Source organism: Spinacia oleracea, chromosome 5 (genome assembly GCF_020520425.1).
Source record: "Spinacia oleracea cultivar Varoflay chromosome 5, BTI_SOV_V1, whole genome shotgun sequence".
NCBI lineage: Eukaryota > Viridiplantae > Streptophyta > Magnoliopsida > Caryophyllales > Amaranthaceae > Spinacia > Spinacia oleracea.
Genome location: NC_079491.1, coordinates 1,804,870 through 1,825,771, shown reverse-complemented (window position 1 = coordinate 1,825,771; position 20,902 = coordinate 1,804,870). Strand labels below are relative to the sequence as shown.

Sequence of the window (20,902 nt, the reverse complement as noted above, 5' to 3'; positions counted from 1 at the left end):
CGTGAAGGCTTATCAACCGTAGTTCCATAACGATTATTAAACTCGAGGTGAGCTCTAACTCGAATTCTAACTAAATTTAACCAAATCAAGCCGAGCCAGGTTAGATTTCGGCTCATTTCCACCCCTATTACCTAGTGCTCTATTCTTGGTTAAAAAAAAAAAACCTAGTGGTCTATTCTTGGTAAAAAAATCACGAAATAGGCAATCAGTAAAAATGTAAAATTCACATAATTCTGCATTTCCCGCTCATAATTCAAAATCTAAAATTTCCCCAAAAAAAAAAAACATTTCCATATCCATTTTCACCTCCACTCCTTCTCCCTCTACCCTCAATTTAACCCACTTTCTCTCTCTTCCTCTCTCTTCATTCAGTTCGTTTCGTCTTCTCCAACCATTAATTGCGCCTCTTCCTTTCTCCGAACTCACTCACTCGTCACAATTCCATACTTACTGGTAAATTCATTCAAGCGCTTCAATTTTTTAATTATTTTTACTGAATTTTCGAAGTGTTTTTGTTCAAATCTGCAATTTGTACTGTATTGTGTGTTACTAGCAGGAACTGGAATTGCAATTCTCAACGAATCGAGCTCTGAATTTCAATGGCGGACACAATGGCGGAGGAGAATGTGAGTATGAAGAGAAGCTTCGCCGAATGTCCTGTACCATGCCCGAAGAAGAAACGGGTGGTTTCTAAAGACGACATTGACGAATGTCGTTTCACCGGAAATCCCGTACCTGTTCAACAAGCGAAAGAACAATGGCCTCATCGTTACCTTTGTAAGGTAACAATTTTTTGTTTTTTTTTCTATCTAATTGGGCATAAAAATGCATTTAATTGATTTGTTTTTCTCATACTTTTTTTTTTCCTGGGGTTGATATTTCAGGCTAAAGAGGCAAATGCAGCAAGCTTTAAAATGTAAGCAATACTTTGTATTAAAAAGTATTTAAATTTTGTCATTTTGGTTGAATTTTTGAGTTGAATTATTGTTGTTTTTGCTTCCCAGAGAATGGAATTGTGAGGAAATTTTGCAAGCTTCTAATCACTACACTCAAGCTCTTGTTGATGGGATTATAATTAAACTTCATGATGATGTTTACATTCAGGTATTATACATACTTGGATACCAAAATGTTATTGTGTGTTAAAAATTTACCTCACTTTGGTAGTGTAACATTGCTACTAGTTTTGCTTGATTGATCTTTATATACCTCAATTCTGCAAGCTAGTACAAGAATTAAGCTTATTTTGCCTAATAGGGGTGATAAGTTGAAAATTAAGACACCCTTTAACTAACTTAAGCTCAATGAAAGGTTTTGATTAGTAGAGTCAACCTCCTCAACTCGCCTAAATGGACTTCAGAATGCTTAATTCATGGTTTTTGATTAGTAGAGTCAACTTCGTTAACATCCTTAGTTTGAATCAAACTCTTTTACATGTCGAGTCCTTATAGAGTATAAAACTAATCTTGGGGTTTCAACCATCAACTCAAGCTTTTGGTTGATTTGGTCCTTTGACACGGTATTGGAGCCACTACACTACAAGTGAAGGGGCGTGATAGAGTAAAAAACTAATCTTAGGGGCTTCAACCATCAAGTTAAGCTTTTGGTTGAGTTGGTCATTTGACAAGTCCAGCTAGGATATGCAATTGAACTGCTGTAGTTGAATTCAGTAGTCAATAATGAACTTGTTGTTGCATACTTCGAATATTGTTGGTTTCACACAATGTTTGCTTTCCAGGGAGATGAAGGAAAACCAAACTATATTGCAAAAATAGTCGAATTCTTCGAGGGTATAGACAAGAAGCAATACCTTACAGCTCAATGGTTTTATAGAGCTGATGATTCTGTGAGTCTACTTTGTTTCATTTGAATCACACAATTTGTCTTCTTTTTGTTCATACCAAGAACTGTTTTATGCTAATTTGGTATAATTCTTTTCTGAAACAGGTCATTAAAGATCATGCGAACTTCATAGACAAGAAACAAGTGTTTTTCTCTGATGTCAAAGATGACAATGAACTTGGTTGCATTGTTGAAAAAGTGAAAATTGACATCAACCCTTCAGATGTATGATGCATATAGTTACATTTCTCTGCATTTTGCTGGTAATGTATATTTGTTCTTTAAGAAATCTGATTGTTCGAATTTCAACAGGTTGGTGCAGATAAGCCTAATGAGTATCTATATTGTAAAATGCGATATAGATTGCCATATTTGACATTTGAAAATATGGTTCAAGGTATGTGTGTTTTAACCCCATCATAGTTGAGTTTAAAGTTCGTGTTTCATCATTGTTTTTAACTTCAGAATTCTTAACGTTTTAGATGAGCAAAATGAAGGAACTGGTAGTGATACTTCATCAACTATTTCAAGTGATCACAGTTCAAATGAAGCTGTTGATGATGATTCTAGTACTGCGAAAAAAGAATTCAGTTTATTGGATTTATATTCCGGTTGTGGAGCTATGTCTACAGGGCTATGCTTAGGTGCAACCTTATCCGGCATAAAACTAGTAAATGTAAGCTTAACTATTACTTCATGTTTTAGAAGATCTACAAAATACAGTGTATGTTAATATGTTAGTGCCGAATTTGATTGATTTATTATCTCCTTAAAAATGTTTCCTAGAGATGGGCGGTTGATTTGAACGAATATGCTTGCGAATCCATACGGAACAACCATCCTGAAACAAAGGTAACATTCAAACTCTTGCTTTCCTCTACTAATATTGGAGTAGTAACAAATACACTTTTTTTAAAATCATTTTTTCACATAGAATTGGTCATAGTAGTGGTTAAATATTGCATTGCAGTCTGTGCAAATAATAAGTGTAAAGAACTTTAAGAAACAAGGAAATAACATAAATGCTTTAACAGGTGAGAAATGAGATGGCTGGGGATTTCCTAGCCTTGTTAATGGAATGGGAAAAGCTTTGCAATGAATATGTGTTGTCACCTGCACCCCCCTCAGAGGTGACAAATTCCGAGGAAGAGGAAGAAGAAGATGATGATTCTCCATTAGAACCCGGAGAATTTGAGGTTGAGAATATCCTTGACATTTGCTTTGGAGATCCTAATTATATGAAAAAACGCGGACTTTACTTCAAGGTATTTTCTCCCTAACTTGCATAGACTTCATCACTGATACATTTGTCTGATTTTTTTTTCTGCAGAATCATATGTTCTTTGTAGTAATTCTTTTTAACAACTGCAATTGTCTTCACAACTTAATTATGTTCCTTTTCCTTACAGGTAAGCTGGAAGGGGTATACATCAGAGTATGATACATGGGAGCCTATTGATGGCTTAAGGTATACCAAAATATCTTTCATCATTAGTAATTGGTTAGTATGATTTTGTGCTGTATTCATATTTGGGTCTAACTGTTTTACTTCATCTAATTCAGTGGCTCTGAGGAACGGATCAAAGAGTTTGTTTCAAGAGGATACAACGAAAAACTGTTGCCTCTTCCAGTAAGAAATATGTGTTTTCCTGAATGGTGTTACCTGATATCTTTTCATTGTAGTATTTCACTGCTTTATTTCAATGTAAATGTATAGGGGGATGCTGATTTCATCTGCGGGGGACCTCCATGTCAAGGGATTAGTGGATTCAACCGCTTTAGAAATACAGTAAACCCTTTGAATGACGAGAAGAACCAACAACTTGTGGTGTATATGGACATCATTAACTTTTTAAAGCCCAAGTATGTATTAATGGAGAACGTTGTGGATTTACTGAGGTTCGCTGGAGGTTTCTTGGGGCGGTATGCTGTTGGTAGACTCATTGGTATGAACTACCAAACACGGATGGGGATCATGGCAGCTGGATCATATGGCCTTCCCCAATATAGAATGCGAGTGTTTTTGTGGGGCGCCCACACTTCACAGGTTAATTGCTAACTTGTTTTACAAACTGGCTTTACCCCTTCTTCCTGCAAGTTAAAACTCACAGGTACTTCTTTGTTTTATGACAGAAACTTCCACAGTTTCCTCTACCTACTCATGAAGTGATTGCAAGAGGCGGGGTTCCTGTAGAGTTCTCGGTATGGCCTTCCACAATAAAGATTCAACTGATGAAATGTTTTAAATTACTGACAGTATAATACTTGTTAAATTATGCAGGACATTCATGTTTCGCATGGAAAAAACAGTTCTGTTAAGCTAGAGAGGGCTCTCTTATTGAAGGATGCTATCTCAGATTTACCTTCTGTAAGTTTTTGTTGTATGTTTCACATGGAAAAAACAGTTCTGTTCAGATTTCTTTTATACTTATTTAGTAAAGTACTGTTTTGTGATGTTTACATGTAGGTAACGAATGGTGAAGATAGAGAAGAAATGGACTACGAGGGAGATTCTCAATCAGAATTTCAACAGTACATCAGACTGCCAAGAGCGCGTAAGTTATTTGCTTGTACTAGTGCCATAGTATATGGATATAGTATATGTATATTCACCTGATTTTCACTTATTTTATCTGAATTTATCTTATTTGAACTTATTTTTCCCTGAAATAAGTGAAAACAAGGTGAAAAGAATAGAGATTTTATTATTCAAAAGTATATGGATATACTACTCTAGTTCTTAGGATATTGCATTGAATCACTTTTACAAAACTAGATCACTTTTTTATAACTTGAATGTTCTTAGAACAACCTTTGTAATTCTGTTTTACAGAGATGGTATCCTTCAACGATACACATGTAGTTTCAAGTTTTCCTACAAACAACATCCTTTACGACCACAACCCACTGCGATTGAACGATGATGACTTTGAGAGAGTGTGCCGCATCCCAAAAGAGAAGGTTGCATAACTTTTTTTCCTTGGAAAAAAACCTTAAAATGAGTTTTTCCTTCCCCTTCTTTTGTTCTTATACCTTGGCATTTTCAACAGGGAGCAAATTTTAGAAACTTGCCTGGAGTTCTAGTTGATGCAAAGAACAAGGTGTACTTGGATCCTTCTATGGAAAGAGTGCTCATTAGTTCAGGGAAGCCTTTGGTGCCTGACTATGCAATCACATTTGTTCGCGGCACTTCTTCAAAGTATGTGAAAACAATGTCCATTTCTTTTCTCTTGCTCTTTTCTGAACTGGGTTCATTCTAGGGTAACGTTTGGTTGACCATAGGAAGCAAAAATTCCTCGGAAAAATATTTTCCTACGTAACATTTCCTATGAAGTAGGAAATGCTGTTTGGTTGAACATGAGAAGTAACTTCCTATGAGAAGTTCCACTTGCCTTTGAGGACATAGTTAAACAACTTCCTCCATTTTGTGGGAAGTAGAAGTTCCTATTTCCCAGGAAGTAGGAAATGCTGTTTGGTTGAACATGAGAAGTAACTTCCTATGAGATGTTCCACTTGCTTATGAGGACATAGTTAAGCAACTTCCTCCATTTTGTGGGAAGTAAAAGTTCATAGGAAGTGTGACTTCCCATGTTTTTGCAAAACAAACAACACTACATTTTGGGGACCTAGTTGCTTAACTTCCTCCATTTTGTGGGAAGTAGAAGTTCTTAGGAAGTGTGACTTCCCATGTTTTTGCAAAACAAACAACACTACAACCTTCCAATTCCTAAGAAGTTACACATTCCCATGGTTTTTCATATCAACCAAACAACACCTATGTATGATCTAATGTACGACTTCTTTCTTTCAGACCATTTGGTAGGTTGTGGTGGGATGAGACTGTTGCCACTGTTGTTACCCGAGCAGAACCTCATAACCAGGTAATCAATCATTCCTGTCAAAACTTGTTGGAACACATAAAACTGCTGTTATGTTGAAGTTCTGATCTCTTTTTGTACACAGATTGTCCTGCATCCTCAGCAGGATAGAGTGCTTACTATCAGAGAAAATGCTAGGCTACAAGGTTTTCTTGATTGCTACAAACTCTATGGTCCTGTCAAAGAGAGGTGAGATTTGATTGAGTCTATTTCCAAACTTTCTTTGCATGACTATTCACCTGATTTTTACTTATTTTTTTCTGAACTCATCTCATCTAAACTTAATTGAACTTATTAGAACTTAGAGCAAGAATAGTGCTAGTGTGAGCAATAGTTTGATTAATAGTTTTATGGACCATTAACATAAGACTTCTCATTTAAGTGGGAGAGTATGATAAAAGTCTGAGCAAGAGTCTTGATATTTCAAGACTCTGTTTAAACAGGAAATTATGTCTTAATTATTTTTATTTCACAAGTTTTGAATGAGTATAAGGGGTGAAGTGAAAAATAAAGTAAGTCTGAAAGTGTGTCAACAAGAATAAGAAATTGAAAATAAATAAAAATTAATAAAAAGCTGATGTGTAAGTCTTAGCTCAAACCAGTGCTAATCATGCTCTTATCAAAACTTATACTATTAGTTATACATTGTACTTGATCAACCCTTGTTTTTCCCGAACTTATAGCTAGTTGTAGAAATTGAAGATAAAGATTCAATTGATTCTAATCACAAAGAAATAAATCTCTGAACACAAGAATAAAGATTAAGAGAGGGCCAAAGAGCACATAACAACTTAGCATAACAACTTCTAAAAAGACCACTTATTTATAAGAGCTCTCTAAATCTTCCCTGTATTATCAAAGAAAATATAAAATGTACTACTCATTGTAGAATTTGTTTTATTCGACTTATTTTGTTTGAACATATATCATCTGAATTTAACTGAAAAAAGTCTAATTGTCAAAATTGAAGACGAAGATTCAATTGAATCTAAGAAAATATGAAATGTACTACTCATTGTAGAACTTGTTTATATGATGTTATTTCCTTCCTTTCCCTTTGAAAACCATTGATAGGTACATACAAGTGGGCAATGCTGTAGCGGTACCGGTTGCTACTGCTCTTGGTTACGCGTTCGGCATGGCAAGCCAACGACTTGGGGATGAACAGCCATTGATGACACTTCCTTTTAAGTTTCCACATTGTTTAGCTCTTAATCAACATTGAGATGATTATCATTAGAATTATCAGATTATCATTAGAATTATCAAGCAGGAAACATGAGTGTAATTTTATGAAAACATTAGTGGTGATTCAAATTGATCATTAGGGAAACATTGATTAAGAAATGTGATTTCCTCTTTAATTTATTCGGTTGTTAATTTCTTCTACTAAATTTATCTTTTGTGCAAAGTTTGTTCAATATATTTCTTACTAGGTTTAGGGTCTGGAAACAATCTGCAAGTACAATTTTGCTAAGTAATTAGGCCAAATTGTTGCTCATTCGGTAGTAAAAATAATCAGTAGAGCTGACAAAATCTGACACGAAAGGATAACATGAAATGAGTCGGACATGAGAAAAGCAGGTTAGTGTCAAGGTTTACGACCTTTAATTAAACGGGACAACACGACACATGTTTAACTAAATGGGTCGGGTTAGTGTTGAGATTCTCAACACGAAACTGACATGACTTAAGTCGCTTAAAAAAACAACAAATACTTTAATGCATTTGGTAATAAGCCCTTATAATAGAGTCAACTTTATCAACTAAACACGACACAATCCATACACGAAAAAAACAGGTTAGTGTCGAGAGTTTTCGACACGATCGATTAGTTAAATGGGTCAACATAACACGACACAACACATTTATGAAACGGATCAGGTTAGTGTTGAGGTTTTAACTGGTTTATATTCGACACGAACACGACCTGACACGTTTATATCTGAGTTATTGCCCATTTTCTACTTCCATAGTTCCATACTTCCATACATGTACCTGCGCCTTTTATACCGCCCAAATTCCAAGTTGGGTGAAGTTACTACACAAAGTTTTGGCAAATTTTCACCTATTCATCTGAACAGAATGAACAAGCTAACACCCTAACAGTCATTCAGTCAAGATAATAAGGATCAGAAACACATAAGAAAGTACTTCATACATTTTTTTCATAGATAAAAAGCTGAATGTATTTATTCATCTAATTATAAGGCAAAATATCAGAAAAATATGACTGTCAAAATAAAATTAAATTAAGATCACTGAGAAGAAAAACGGCACCCTGTTCCATCAAGAAAACGATCTGTATGCCATCCGTTACTCTGAAGTTCAGATAGAAACCGCGGAAAAACACTCTCCATTCTCTCGTAAGACTCGAGCAATACATTAGGGCTAAGACCGTCGAAAGATTGCTCGATATTTGAAGCATAATACGCGGCAACTAACCACCCTCTTAAAGCATCTTCTCCACTGGCATTTTGCTCTAACACCATGTTGGTCCATTTGCTACCTTGGCTTAATACGAACTTTTCTTCCGGAAACATTTCTTTCCATTTTTGGAAACTTGATGGTTTGGTAACCTTGTGGAGAGCTCTTCCAACTATAACGTTTCCTGCGTCTTCTATGAGGCGCCCGGGAAATAGAAGGTCTTCCTTATATCTGAGGTTAGCAGGGGTCGATATCTTGCCCATCTGAAAGTATAATAAATGAAATGAATCAAATGGCGTGCACTTAAAAGTTATAAGTATAGAAGTTTAAAGATGGATGTGGGCCGACCCGATCTGCATGAAAAGCCCGGCCCGACACGAGCACGAAGTTGTGGTCCGGGCTTGAGCCACAATTTTTTTGGAAAAAGCACGACAAGACACAGTACGGCAAAACACGCTAAATTAAGTAAAATTAGGCTTAGGCATGACGGTCTGCCCGTCCTGTGGGTTTGTGCCGGGCATGGTCCCTGTTTCGAAACTTTCGGCCTGGTCCGATGCAAAGTGGGTTTGACATGGACCAGGACCGTTTAGGGCACAACCCGTGGGCTCGACCCAAAGCCCGACCCGGTCCACAAAATCTTTATACAAAACAATGAAAAATCGCGAGTAGAAAACCAACCTTTATGAAATCAGCCACCAGCAAAGCGGTTCTCTGAGGATTTAATGTGTTGACAGGAACAGCTTTCATTTCTTCTACAACACTAAATACATGCAGAACTGAAAGAAGGGGTGCAGCAATAACCTGTATAACAATGTAAAATGATTAGAACCACTGAGCACACCACAATGAAGGCTTCGGCCTTAAAAACCTAACAAAAAGTTTCAGGAAAAATAAGTTCGATAAGGGCTAATATAAATAGATAAGGAAACAAAGTTCAAATAAGACATAATATGTTCTGATAAGGCCTACAGTCTACTCATGTTCAATATCCGGCTTGATTGAAAAATTATGTTCAATTTTCAACTATGTTATAAAGGGCAATGAATTCAGATAAGGGGAATTCAAGTTGGGGAAATGAACAAAGCCGAAGTGTGTAAAGATCTCATCAGAATTTGTGCTCTATTGTCAAGGTTGATGAATGCGCATCCATTTGCAAAGTTAGGTTTAGTAGCACTAAATGGTTTCGGATAAAAAAATACAGAATTTAGACCAGAAAAGTAAAATGGTAGTAAAGGGAATCAAATTAGTTGGTTTTTAATGCATAATCAAATCCTCCCACTCAAGGAATGCGACAAGGTTACACACTAGAAGAGTGGCTAGAGAATTTACAGAAAACCAATCTATTGACTTCTCCCTTGTACAGAATTATGCTTATCTTTGACATTAAGTAAATCAAAACCTCATCTAGATTTTATCCTTTAGGTTCACACATTAAAAAACAATAGTCTACTTGGAGATTCAAATGATCATGATGAAGAATCACAGAGTTGCAGCAAAACAGTAACAGTTGGTGTTATGATCAGTAAAGAATTTATCTGATGGCTCATTTGGTTTGAGGAAATTAAAAGAGACGGGATGTAAAAGATCAGTTGATTCCTGTGAAAACCATGTTTGGTACAAGAGGTCTCTTATTTCCACATTATTATTCCCTGGAAAGGGCTGGGTTTAAGCGATTAAGACTTGGGCTTAAAGAAATAATGCCTACATAAAACAATTGGTTAATGTGATTTTGACATATTTTAGATACTTTCACCTTTTCCCCATGTTCTGATACTTGTATACTGAATTAGGAATGGAAAATTTCATTCTCACTCCCCACCTTTTCACTCGTACCCTCGGAAAACGATTCCCACATATCAAAAGAGTGCGTTTGGTTCGAGAAGGGGAAAGGGAAAGAGTTTGAGAAAGGGAAACAAGAAGAACGGAAAGCTAAACCCTCAAATGTCTTATGTTGTTTGTTTTGACACAACAAAGGGAATCTCGAACTCTTAATTCTCAACCTCCACCATCACGTGTTTTCTACATTCCTCCCAAAAAAACCACACCTTCCTTTTTCCCTTTCTAACCACATCCACCATTACCATAGTGGTGTGTCCTTCTCCATGGTTGCCGGCCGCCGCCCTTTCCTCTTGGACGTCGTCTTACTTTCAAGTTAGAGTTAATTTCTCTCTCTAAATTAGAGGTAAGTGAAATATTTATCAGATCTGATTTTTGGGTGTGAATTTTGGGTTGTGGAGGTTATTTTTGGGGGTGAGGGTTGATTTCGATTGGTGGAGGTTGTTTCCAGGTGGATGACGGTGGTTTTCAGGTGGTTTAGGGTTTGATTTCCAATGAGTGATTGAGTTTCCGGGTGGTGGAGGGTTTTTCGGGTCGGTCGGTTTGATTATCAGTGAGTGGCAGTGGTTTTCGAGGCTGGGTGGTAGGCTTTTCCGGTGATTTTGAGGTGGGTAAGGTCGTGGTGGGGTTTATTTTCCGGTGAGTGGCGGCGGCTTTCGTGGTGGGTAGTGGGTTTAAAATAACAAAACAAACAACAGAGGGAATAAAGGTAGTTGATTCTCTTTCCCTTTATTGAAACCCCCGTACCAAATGCCAAAAGAGTCATGAACGTATCATAGTTTGACAATGAACCATTAGCACATAAAGGAACGGATTTAGAGGTACAAAACATTTCAGCATCCAACAAGCAATAACAGTAAGGTAAAACTTCACCTTTCCTTGCATGGATGAACAGACAGTGGATGCAAGTGCGATTCCTGCCCCCATTCCAAAAACATTGAAGAGAGTTGATAAGGCCTCCCCTTTAGCGACCAGATCACTGAGGTTTCCTTCTTTCGCAAATGAAGAATAAAGTGGCAATCTCGTGGCTCTAGCAGCAACAGTTGCCATTCCCTATCATGCAAAATGAGCTTATTAGAAAAACTACATGTGAATGTATAGTGAGAAGATGACCAAATTGGCTCAAAAAGGCGTTACATAAAAGGCCAGACAGCAATAATTCTTATCCCCAGCAACAACCAAACAATAACAAGAAAACATCAACAACTCAACTGGCTTGGATGCTTTTGAATGTAAGATACGTAGCATAACTGCATAAGCATGTCTACAACTATAGAAAAAGATAATACACAGAAGGCCAAAAATGCTAACAGGTTTTTAAGAGAGTTTTTTGTTAGCATTCCAAATCAGAATTACAATTGTCCATTTCTGATGGAGCCATAGATTCATTTGTTCTTTTAGCTTTAGGATGTAATGGACTAAATCAAAATGGCTCTTTAAACCTCTTCGCTTCCTTTCCATGAAGTAGAAGATGGGCGTCCCGTTGTCCCGTTATCGCTTTTGGGTCAATTGGAAACAACCTTTGTCCTCTGTGCAATTGCGGGGGTAAGGTTGCATACGTCCGACCCCCCTTTACCCTGCTTGTTCCGGGAGCTTCTTTGAGGCAATGAGGTAATGATAATGATAATGATGCATGATTCCAAATTAGCTTTAAAATTCCTGATAGTTGATAGATATACATTCATAGGTGGAATAAAAAAATACCTTTGCAAAATTTCCAAGGCCAGCCATTTGTAAAAACAGATGTGGGCATAATGGAGACAAAACTTCCAAGCCAGTGCCCATGTCATATAGAACATCAGCTGAAAGATGTGGAACCACAAAGATATGCATCAAACAGAGTTTAAAACAGGCTTAAAAATAGGACTGAGTACAAGATATGCTTCAAACAAAGACGTCAAGTTATATCTATTTATCATTAAAAAAAAAGGTTTTGTACTAAACTAACCAAAAATCCTCCACCGTTTTGGTTCTGAATCCATCCTAGCACCAAGATTGCTGCAAATTAGCTTTCCAACATGCTCCATACCATCTTTCAATACCTATAAGAATTACACATATTAAAACAACTAAAAACTAAATTGCTTCTACAATAAAACACGATTCTAAGAAATAGTAGCTCACCCAGCTAACTACAGTTGCTTGTGCAGGTGTTGGACGTAATCCTGCAGCAAATAACAGGGACTGCAGAAGAGTAAGAATATGATGATAAAAAACATACATCAGGATATTCATCTAACATTAAGCATATTATACTACGTAGTATTATAGTACTACAGAAATGCAATTGCATTTTACTACTAACCAATAATAAGGTTCTAAATCTAGTAAACTAAAACATAGAAATGGCAGAGGTCAACCCCACACAGAGCTCCAGTAATGGCTAACATGATTTAAAAAAATGTGGGGTAGGAGGTGGAATGAATCATGATAGAAGTTATATCATGGACTTTCTTTCCACTAGAATTACTCATTTCAAATACTTAAACCTCAGACCGGGTTATGAAAGTTAACTCAGAGGATTCAATGCAAAAACGTGTAGGGCAAGTTTTGTTCAATTTATAAAAGGAAATGGAATGATATTTAATAAATTTAGAGAAATGGTATGGATATTAAGCCATTCTGTTTTATTTTTCATTGTTTGGTTCACTATTCATCCGTATGATATGTTCTCTCAATACCCCTACCCTCACTGCTTATCTGCATTCAATATTTTTGTCTAACTTTGACTATTAATTCGTTAGCAATATGTGTTGATCGACAATGCCCAAATGATCTTCTTTGATTAATCTCTACATAAACCTATTTACATCATCTCTATACGAATCATTTATACCCAATATTGCATCATACAATAAAATGTTGCACCTCAAATTTTCATCCTTTTCTTCAAATCAATGAGTAAAAAAATCCATTATTTACTCTATACACATCAAGAATTCCAAAATCAACTAAATCGCCTAAATTTCAAAAACTTGTTACCTCTATGACCTTCCCTGTATTTATCATCACCAAATCTTCTCCTCCCTCCCCTATTTCTCCTCTGTCCCTCACTGTCACCTCAAACACTCCTTTTTTCCTCTCACCGTGTCTCTCTCATACACACATAATTCTTCTTTCCCTCCTAATATCCTTTCCTTTTATCACCTATCACACGTTAAATTTTTCTATCTCATCTCTAATATTTGACAGTCGCTTCAATTTCTACCAGATATCTATTATCCCTAGGTAAGGGGATCCGAAAGCTATGGGGGTGGGTGGCGTTTCATTCTTAAGGAAGTCAGGCCTACAGAATGAAAATAAAAAGAACCAAACATCAAGTGATATGTGCTTTGATTCTGTACGAGCCTCACACTTGGAGACATACATGTCCCACTTACTCGGCTCAGTTAGCGTAACATGGCCTACAAGTTACAAGAGACAATCGTACTAGAATTACTAGATGGATTTTTCTCATACATTGCAATTTGACATTAAGAGTGATGTGAAACTGAAAAAGGAAACTCTATTATGCTGTATGAAGTTTGTCAAGGACTAAAAGAGATGACCTGAGTCGAGAGAACGTATAGCGCGGCACTGGTAAAATGCTGTAGAGCTCGAAATTGCGTATACCTACCATAACCCTCATTCACACTGCACACCATCAAAAACATCATCACATTTGCAAGTCAATAATGTTTCCCTTTTTAGTTGCAGAAAAATATCAAATAAATTTCATCCTACCTATATGGATAACCAGATGGATAGAAAGTATTGAGGAAGGATTCAGTCACCCTTTTAAACACAGGTCTTGAATCCCCAAGCAGTTTTACCTGATAAAACCCCAACACAAATGCAACTTAGCATTAACAACACAAAATCAAACAAAGCAAATGAAGAACCCTAATTTTGGAAATCAAGAGGCAATTTGAATTACAACATATGAAGAACAAAATCAAATTACACATTTCACAGAAATTGAATTGAAATTTCCACAGTTTTCAGCTCAAATTAACACAACCCACAATTCTCAACTCCCCAGAACTGAAATCATCTCCAATAATCCACCAATCTCAATGAACATACAAAATAATAGAAGCAATTTTCATCTGAAATACCCCTAATTTTTGTTTCCCTGCAAATTGGCAAACCACAATTACAAACGCGAAACCAGGATAAAGAGAAAAGAGAGAGAGACTAACAGAGAATTGACCATCTGGGTCGAATTGAAAATGGCGGGAGATGTTCTCGGAGGTTTCAACCCACCAAACAGGACCAAATTCTTCAACCTTCTGCAACTTTTCGGGTTCCTTCCTCTGCATTGTGGGTATTTTATCCTCAAACCCAGAAAATTAAACGTTCAGAATTTGACAAAAGAAATAAAGCTTAACACGAAGAAGGGTTGAGTTGAATTGAAACTTCCATTGATGAGTACTCACCAACAGGTTCATGTTGTTAACACTTGACAGTTGATACTACCAGAGAGAAAGATGTGAGACGGGGAATTGATCAGGGACTACTGTGGAGGATTGTTGGGGAACTTCTTTATTTGGATAGCCCGGCCCACACCTGATCAACTACAGCCCGATCCACTGGCCCGACCCGACCTGATCCGAAAAGTGTGAGTTTGGCTAGCCTAAAACATGCATTTTATTAGAGTAGAACCCGACTCCATCCCTAAAAGCCTATTTCGGCCCGCGCCAAACTTTTGGCATAATTTTTGTGTTAAGGTTCGGCCTTATCCGAATTTTGATCACCTCTTGCTCGGCCTGATTAACTCCATTCGAAATGAATAAAACAGAAATCTGAGTCAATCTAAACCCGAACGACTTACTTGTGGTTGTGCGAACCTATTTTGGACATAGCATGAAATTGATATGAATCAAAGTATCAAACCTAAATACATTGTAGTACAATTTTTAGGTCAAAATTGATAATTCTTGACCGCGGAGCACTGCATAGTACGAATATGCAATTGACATTTCGAAATTGGAATATTTAATTCAAATTCAATTGTTTTTGTACTAATTTGTATCTTTCTAGATTTCTAGTTAGAAAAGACATGCGGTATCTGTAGGCACTAAGAACATAAAAAAAAAAATCATCCAGAATAAAAAAGAAATTGTTCTTTAAGATTAAACAAATACATAGTATTAAAAATCTTAGAGATGAATTATTTATACACACGTACCAACCAAAACTCTAGTTGCGGACAGATAAAAGTGTGATCAATTGTCCAATGTACTCCATAATCTTTACTCTATACAAAATGAACTTTTGAGGACCTTGGTGTCCACATAAAATATCTACATTGCCCTTATTCACTTGATATTTAAATTGTTTAAGAAAATAATTTGAAATATCAAGCACCCGTGCATTAACGCTAGTAGACTGGAAAGCGAACCAGAAAATCTCAGTTGGATTGTTTCAACAGATTGTTTGCTACATTAATTAGGAACTCATTAGGGTTGGTGTTCTGTGAATGAAGAAGTATTTCTTCTTTGGTAGAACAAGAAAGAGAGAAAACAGGCTAAAAACTAACAACTCAAACTTTCTTTACCAGTAAAACTAAGAACTCAGACTTTCTTTACCAGTAAAACTAAGAACTCAAACTTTCTTTACCAGTAAAATTAAGAACTCAAACTTTCTTTACCAGTAAAATTAAGAACTCAAACTTTCTTTACCAGTAAAAAAAACATCGATTTCCCTGATTAACATGTACATCAGAAACTGTACTCACCCATCCCTACCAAACCCCAGAAAAAAAAAATGTAACTTATATTTGGCTGCTGTATTCTGAAGCATCAATGTTAGATAAATAGATCCTTGTTTGATTCTCTTTCAGAACATCTGCTACAGAAGTATGCTAAATAGTGCCTGAAAACACCAGCTAGCAGAACTTCCTTATAGTAATGGACAGCTACATTTCAGCTTCGTCATCATAATCGAAATCCTGATCGTTATGTTTGATTCTCTTCCCTTCTCTAGCGCCTCTTCCCTTCTTCGGTTTGCCCCTGTGATACGAACATATGAGCCTGTGGTGAGCAAAATGTAGCACATATAGCCAATATTAGAGATGGCCAATGGGTCGGGTCTGACTCAGCCCATAGTGGGTCACGTGGGGTCGGACCCACTTATGACCCATACGCAACCTCCCCAACCCGGATATTTTTTTGATGTGTCGTGGGTCGACTTATTCCAACACAACCCATTTCGATCTACCCCATCGAACCTGACACAACCCACCATGGTACACCAAACCCACTCGACACACGAACCCAACTCACCTAACCCTATGATTTATCAAACCCTCCATCATATTTTAAACTTTTCTGTATATTTTAATTTTAAAATGCTACTCCATCAAATTTTAATTTTATTGTTTAAATATATATTAAGTACACTTATGTCAAACCCACCTGACCCACCCACATCAGCTCCTAAGATTCGTCTAAATCCACCTGGCTCATCAAAGTCACATTAGAACCCAAAACGTGTGGTAACCCACCAAACCCATCGGACCCACTCGACCCGCACGACCCACGCAATCCACGACCCATCACGTATTGTGTCCATTTTTTCCGACACAACCCACGACCCGACCCACCCTAACGTTCACTGAAGCGGGCCGTGTGTCAACTATCCCCGACCCATGACCCACCAAACCCACCTATGACCCACCCAACCCGCCACGTTGGCCATCTCTAGGCAGTATGCCAGGATAGATGCACATAGTACAGTAGGCTTGTTAAGTTGCAATAATTGTGCATCATTTAGCTCCGTTAATGACATAGATATGGTAACCGGACAAAGATGATCCATAGTCATGATTTATGAACAGCATTGCAATCCGAGGAAATACTTTCCTACATGAATCTTTTATACCATCTATTCCTTTTTATGAACAAAGTACAAAGTAGTACTTACTGTCCATTTCCGAAAACACCAATTCCCCTGTATCGACCTGGACCAGATTCCAATCTCGCATCTACCAATATATGCAGGAAGCATCAGAATATGATTTAAGAAATTCTGGTGGGAAGAAAATTGCTCATGTAACAGATGAAAAGTACACCTTCTCTTCCAAGTGCCTGATCTTCTGCCTATAGAAACACCAGCAAACAAACACAACAAAAGGATTAGAGTGATCACCAAAATAGGAAATAAATTAAACTCGGATCATATGGCATTGAGAGGCAAAGTTAATTCCTGAACAAAAACTGCACGAAAGAGAAAAGGATACTCCATCTGACATTATGGTAAATAGCCATGCGTGCCTTCACAATATACTACCTCCGTTTCACAATACATGCAACATTTCTTTTTTTCACGTACTTCAGCACGCTTCTTTGGAGATTAATATCTCTAATTGTGTATAAGTAAAAATTATAAAAAGTTGATAGTTGGAATCCTCGCATTGATACAAGTTTAAACAAGATCTCATGTGACTATGTTTTTTCTTACATAAGGGTGAAAAGAAAGATTGTCAAAGTTGGTTGATAAATAGTGTACAAATGAGAAATGATGCAAGTATTGTGAAACAAGGGTAATATAAGTTCTTAAATCAACTCTTTTGCTTGATGATAATCCTAATTTATTCAAACTGGACAACACAACTGATGACATATTGTAGCTAATTTTCATCACATTTCTCAAAGAATTGACTAAATCATTGTTAAAATGTTGATCTAGAAAAATCTAAATCTAGAATGTACTATATAAAAATCTAGTAGTAAAGTGGCGAAAAAAATATAGCCAAAACAATGTCTAGAATTTACTTGAGAAATATCTAGTTAAGTGTGTAGAAAAATCTAGTAGTGAAGGAGGTAAAAAATTCTAGAAACTAGGATACAACCCCTATAAATATGTTGTATGTGCATGGGTTGAGAGGTGAGCCAATCAAGAGAGTTCCCACAAACTATTAGGCTACCAAAAAGATAAGTGAGAGACATGTGCTCTCGCAAATATTGTTGTACAATTCTTATTAATATAATCAATGATAAAAGTGAAATTTTGTTATATTATTCAGGCCATCAAAACTTCCGCGTGCGTCCTCAAATTTCTATCAATCATCAGTGTCACCTATCATTTTCAGCTCATGGTAGCATATACAGTTTTTACACTACAGAAAATCTGAATTCCTCAAACATTAAGTGGATTCATTGAAAGGTTAAGAGAAAAGGGTGCCACAATCTTGTGTTCTTGATAATAAATACTGGCATTAGATCCATTAATTCCACTCAGTTTTTCATCAGATTATTCCAGAGGTAAACAATTTCACACACAAGAAATCCTTAAACAGATGGGACAAAACAAGTTCTCCTGTCATTGATGGTGTTCCACTCGAGTTAAAATTACTAATTTTTGCACAAGAGACCATTCATAACAAACAAAAAAACATGCTAAGCAAATTACATACCGCTGGTGAGGTGATTGAAGATAAGGAAAATAGTCTGTCTTCCGGTTGAAACTTCCTAGATCTCTTCAATCTAAAAATAGGATCAAGATATAAACACAATATATACAACCACAATTAGCAAAAAGATCTCCACCAACGAACAAATTAAAATTGTTCCCTAGATATTTAGGTATAACAATTAGAACACGAAAGAAACTGCCACAAGAAACTGCCATATAAACCTATGCTATAAAGTACTTCGTATCAGAAAGTTTGGAGGCTTTACTCTAAATTAAGAGTCAAGAATTTTCAGATATAAAAGTAACTATTGTAGAATAATGATGACAAATTAAGATTTATACCTCTTTTTGTTAGATGTAATAGAAATAAAGTGTAATTCGTAGAAGCAAATTTAACATTAGTCTTTCTGAATCTATTAAAGAATGAATTTGAGATAAAAGATAATGGAGAAGAGTGTGTGGATGTACAATGTAGTGCTCTTTGATGTAGATAAGAACCCATCATAACCTTTCAATACATTTCCACATTGGCTTGGGTCCTGTAAATAAGTCGTCTCCATGTCAAAGACCTGCACTTGCAACGATGCCCTTGTCACATTTTAAGTCTTAATCAGTGATGATAAGAACAAGAAAAAGATATTCCTCCCTAAGAGCCAAGCAAGAACTGCATAATAATCATGTTGATAATGTTAACTTGCTTTCTTTTTTACAGCATTATTTGCATATAAAATTTGCATATAAAATCATATGATCATATAATTATATATCAATCAAAGCAGTTCTTAAGCATTACAATCCGTTTGAAAATGGATCTAATCTTAGAGGTCTATATGTTTAGGAACGTTGATAAGGCATCACTTTAGGTGAAGAATTTAATCAATATTCCATTCCCAACTACAACAAAACTCAAAGAAAGGTAAATGCATAGAATAACATGCATATGCAGTTCCCTCAAAGTATGAGCTCTTACTGTCTTACACAAGCACTTCCAACACCGCGATACAACTACATAGCCAAATTCAAGTACCAAGAAGAAAAGAATATATCTTGACACAACAATGCCACGAATTCGAACATTCTCTATAGCACAAAACACCTTCAATGGCAATGAAGGACCTCATTGAACAAAATAAAAACGAACCCGAAAAACCATTCAATCACAGGAGATTTCAGTAACAACATTTGTGCAATACAGGATATTCAAACATCAAGGTTGTATAGCATAAACCAACAACAAGAACACAAATACTTAAAAAACTCCATCATCATTCATCATCAATTTACAGGAAATCAGGAATCCATTCATTTTCTGATCAATTGAATGTTGAACCGATTGGCTTAAATTCATATAAAAATATAGATTCTATCAATTTGATTAATACCATATCAAAATAAATCCCAAAACCCCCAAAAAAATCACTACTTTAATCAACTTGAGCAAATATTGAATCAAACAACAAAACCCCAGAAACTCAAACAAAGAACATGTAATGTAGATTTAGGGAAATCAGTCAAATCACCTGTTTTTCGATGTTTCTGAGTTCTTCATGAATCTTAGCTCTTTTACTCAAAAGGGAAGCCAAAACTACAGATGGGTTCGAAGAATTCCGGTGCCCTAGAAAATCAATTTCAATCTGGAATAACTGAAAAAATTAAGAAAATGAAAGTAAAAGGGAAATAGGGTTCATCACGATTGAATCTTACCTTCAGACTCCATTTAATTTTTAGCGGGGGAAATTTGAAAATCCGGTAGAAGATCAGAGCTTTCTCAAAGGTTGTTTATTTTTGTTTCCTAGTACAATGTGAATTTATGATCGATATCAACTTGCTTGGGTACTCTTAACCAGTTTCGAAACGTCTTTCTTCAGAATTGAATTTTTAACCTGGTTCCTATAGAGGGTTTCTAAATCTCAAGTGACATGGACACAAGTGATCCAAATACAATCATCTTGAGTACCAACGCATAATATGTCAGTACCAAAATGCAAAATTGCTTAGAAATACCACCAATATAAGTCATATGTGTTATTATTGGTATTCACATAATTTGTATTGGTGCTAACATATTCTGTATTGGTAATCCAAATTCTGTATTGGTATTCACTTGTGTCCAATATGGACACAAGTCACAAAGACTTCCTCGTTCCTATAACACTTGTTATTATTATTATTATTAGTTTTTATTTATTTTTATTATAATACCGGAGTCGATATATATTAAATTAAACCAGATAGAAACACTATAAAAAAACAAAAAACAAAAAAAAACAGTGGGAAGCCGAGATACTATATGGGCCCACTCATTTTGCAATAGCGAAACTAATCCTACCGAAGATGTGTGTAGCACCTCGTGCCCCAAATCTTGGTGTTATTATTATTTTATTTTTTATTTTTGGCAATTGATACTTCTTATTATCATGCAGTGTCGTAAATCTGTAATGGCTGATGGGTTAACCCAAGTTAGAAGTGAACTGAACCGACAACTAGTCTAAATGAGAAGTGAATTAAACTGGGAATTTTAC

The 20,902-nt window shown here is 36.2% G+C and overlaps 3 protein-coding genes across 5 annotated transcripts; 1 reads left to right on the top strand and 2 right to left on the bottom strand.

Annotated features, from left to right (window-relative positions):
- The first annotated feature begins 289 nt into the window (after positions 1-289).
- On the top strand, positions 290-7,088 carry LOC110794324 (DNA (cytosine-5)-methyltransferase CMT3-like). Of its 2 annotated transcripts, none has more exons than XM_021999284.2 (21): positions 290-453; positions 557-782; positions 885-916; positions 1,005-1,104; positions 1,739-1,846; positions 1,948-2,067; positions 2,155-2,239; positions 2,325-2,518; positions 2,629-2,694; positions 2,877-3,107; positions 3,252-3,310; positions 3,406-3,472; positions 3,560-3,889; positions 3,976-4,044; positions 4,124-4,210; positions 4,310-4,397; positions 4,676-4,803; positions 4,893-5,041; positions 5,654-5,723; positions 5,806-5,909; positions 6,795-7,088. In XM_021999284.2, exons 2-21 carry the CDS (start codon positions 600-602, stop codon positions 6,943-6,945), a joined length of 2,421 nt encoding a protein of 806 aa, XP_021854976.2. In that variant the 5' UTR covers positions 290-453; positions 557-599; the 3' UTR covers positions 6,946-7,088. The 2 variants fall into 2 exon arrangements, with proteins under 2 accessions (XP_021854976.2, XP_021854978.2); XM_021999286.2 differs by having other exon boundaries at positions 554-782.
- Positions 7,089-7,855: 767 nt separating this feature from the next.
- Positions 7,856-14,556, bottom strand: LOC110794323 (protein root UVB sensitive 2, chloroplastic). Of its 2 annotated transcripts, none has more exons than XM_021999283.2 (10): positions 14,402-14,556; positions 14,165-14,299; positions 13,707-13,795; positions 13,532-13,616; positions 12,108-12,167; positions 11,932-12,025; positions 11,688-11,785; positions 10,857-11,036; positions 8,826-8,948; positions 7,856-8,410 (listed from the first exon to the last, which is right to left on the bottom strand). In XM_021999283.2, the coding sequence occupies exons 1-10, from the start codon at positions 14,411-14,413 to the stop codon at positions 7,979-7,981; spliced, it is 1,308 nt and encodes a 435-aa protein (XP_021854975.1). In that variant the 5' UTR covers positions 14,414-14,556; the 3' UTR covers positions 7,856-7,978. The 2 variants fall into 2 exon arrangements, with proteins under 2 accessions (XP_021854975.1, XP_056684988.1); XM_056829010.1 differs by having other exon boundaries at positions 14,165-14,278; positions 14,402-14,481.
- A 937-nt stretch (positions 14,557-15,493) lies between these two features.
- Positions 15,494-20,244, bottom strand: LOC110794344 (uncharacterized). Its single transcript, XM_021999306.2, has 7 exons — positions 20,085-20,244; positions 19,901-19,995; positions 18,849-18,949; positions 18,382-18,451; positions 17,038-17,065; positions 16,890-16,950; positions 15,494-15,976 (listed from the first exon to the last, which is right to left on the bottom strand). The coding sequence occupies exons 1-7, from the start codon at positions 20,095-20,097 to the stop codon at positions 15,883-15,885; spliced, it is 462 nt and encodes a 153-aa protein (XP_021854998.1). The 5' UTR covers positions 20,098-20,244; the 3' UTR covers positions 15,494-15,882.
- Positions 20,245-20,902: the final 658 nt, after the last annotated feature.